This window comes from Austrofundulus limnaeus, unplaced genomic scaffold (assembly GCF_001266775.1).
Source record: "Austrofundulus limnaeus strain Quisiro unplaced genomic scaffold, Austrofundulus_limnaeus-1.0 Scaffold9, whole genome shotgun sequence".
Classification (NCBI taxonomy): Eukaryota; Metazoa; Chordata; class Actinopteri; order Cyprinodontiformes; family Rivulidae; genus Austrofundulus; species Austrofundulus limnaeus.
In genome coordinates this window covers 1608296-1609945 of record NW_013952411.1, presented here as the reverse complement: position 1 = coordinate 1609945, position 1650 = coordinate 1608296, and the positions used below count along the sequence as shown (strand labels likewise).

The 1650-nt window shown below is 37.3% G+C and overlaps 2 protein-coding genes across 7 annotated transcripts in view; one reads left to right on the top strand and one right to left on the bottom strand.

Annotated features, from left to right (window-relative positions):
- adam23b (ADAM metallopeptidase domain 23b) overlaps positions 1-1650 on the top strand; it is a 45384-nt gene that overhangs the window by 14254 nt on the left and 29480 nt on the right. For all 6 annotated transcript variants that reach the window (XR_001309737.1, XM_014001435.1, XM_014001437.1 and 3 more), the window contains exons 8-9: positions 55-122; positions 284-349. Coding sequence is in view for 5 of the 6 variants with exons in the window: in XM_014001435.1 (XP_013856889.1) it covers positions 55-122; positions 284-349 (134 nt within the window). In the remaining variant the exon portion in view is untranslated. The remainder of the gene's footprint in view (positions 1-54; positions 123-283; positions 350-1650) is intronic.
- Positions 1-1650, bottom strand: part of cmklr2 (chemerin chemokine-like receptor 2) — a 45296-nt gene that overhangs the window by 29642 nt on the left and 14004 nt on the right. The window lies entirely within an intron of this gene.

The window sequence follows — 1650 nt, the reverse complement described above, 5'->3', positions numbered from 1 at the left end:
GTGTGTGTGTGTGTGTGTGTGTGTGTGTGTGTGTGTGTGTGTGTGTGTTTCCAGTGGAGGATGAACAGCTTCTCTCAGAGCTCGATGAGTGGTCCTGGCTGAAGCGCAGGAAAAAGCGAGCAGTACGTTTCTGTCGTACCCACCCTGTGAACTTATGCAACGCTTTTACTTCCCCCTCGTGTTTACGATCATGACTCGTAGTCTGTCGGTAAAACCAGCGGTAGTAACGCGACCTCAGATTACAGGTTTTAAATCACCGCATCATTGCTGTTTTGTTTTGCAGATGCCTCGCAGCGTATTTGAGGAGATGAAGTATTTGGAGGTCATGATCGTCACAGACCACAGTATGGTGCGTGTTCCTCCGAATGCAACCACTTAAATGTCTGTTTTTACATCCTTTGTTGTCCTTCACTTTTGACACACAATAGAAATCACAAGTGTACATATTTAGCTGACCAGTCACCATACCGCTCAGAATAAAAGGAAATAAACAAGTTGTTTTGCAAAAAACATGCCACAAAAAACCATTATAACACTGGCATTCATATCATCCACTGCCTTGCATGCTGAGGCTTTAAACAAATCTCTTGGAGGTTTGTTTATGGTCATGATCTCTAAAGTGGACTGAGTTGTAACTATTTTAGTGTCATCTAAGCGCATTTCTTTGTGGCAGCCATTTTGAATCAAGTGAGTTAATCGGTCGTTTGAGAGTTTCATTAAAATCTCTTCAGTGGCTCGTGAGATATTTTGCTAACACACAGATAAATGCTTTTTGTCAACACTGTAAAATGAATAATTGTCCTTCTGGCATGGGAGAAAAATAGTTTGATTTTTTGACTTTTTCAACCAATCACATTAATGTATAGTTTTTTAAAAGGGTTCCAGGAACAGCTGGATAAACATATATTTATTTATTTTATTTTACTTTATTTAACCAGGTAAATCCCATTGATATCACAAATCTCATTTTTAAGGGAGACCTGGGCCTGAAGGCAACCTATTGTACATGTTTTTGTACCGTGGGGGAAACTGGAGTACCCAGAGAAAACCCACACAAACACGAGGAGAACATGCAAACTACACACAGAAAGACGCCAGGTCTGAACCCAGGACGAGGCGTCACTGTTAACCACTGAGCCATCGTGCTGCCAAAATATAATATAATACAGAGTTGTAATGTAGCTAAGTACAAATACTTTGTTACTGTACTTGAATAGAATTTTTGGGTATGTGTACTTTACTTGAGTAATTATTTTTCAGCATACTTTTTACTTTTACTTTTTACATTTTTACACAATTATCTGTACTTTCCACTCACTACATTTTTTTAAAAAAGGTAAGAAGTAGAAAGTCGTTACTCCTATTTTATTTCAAGTTGTTACTACTTAAAAATACTATCCTGATAAATTGTGTCTCCTGGATAGAGTGAATTTAATTGTGGTTGGATGAGAAGTATTAATATATACCATTATGACACCCTATTAGCTTGTGCACAACCCATCACAACTGCACACTGTTAGAAAAAAATATTTTTTGAGAAGTCACCTCCCAATAAATGTCATTTTGGAAAATCTGCTCACTTTTACTCAGTGCTTTTACTTTTAATACTTAAGTAGATTTTGTGTCAGAAATTTACTTTTGATACTTAAG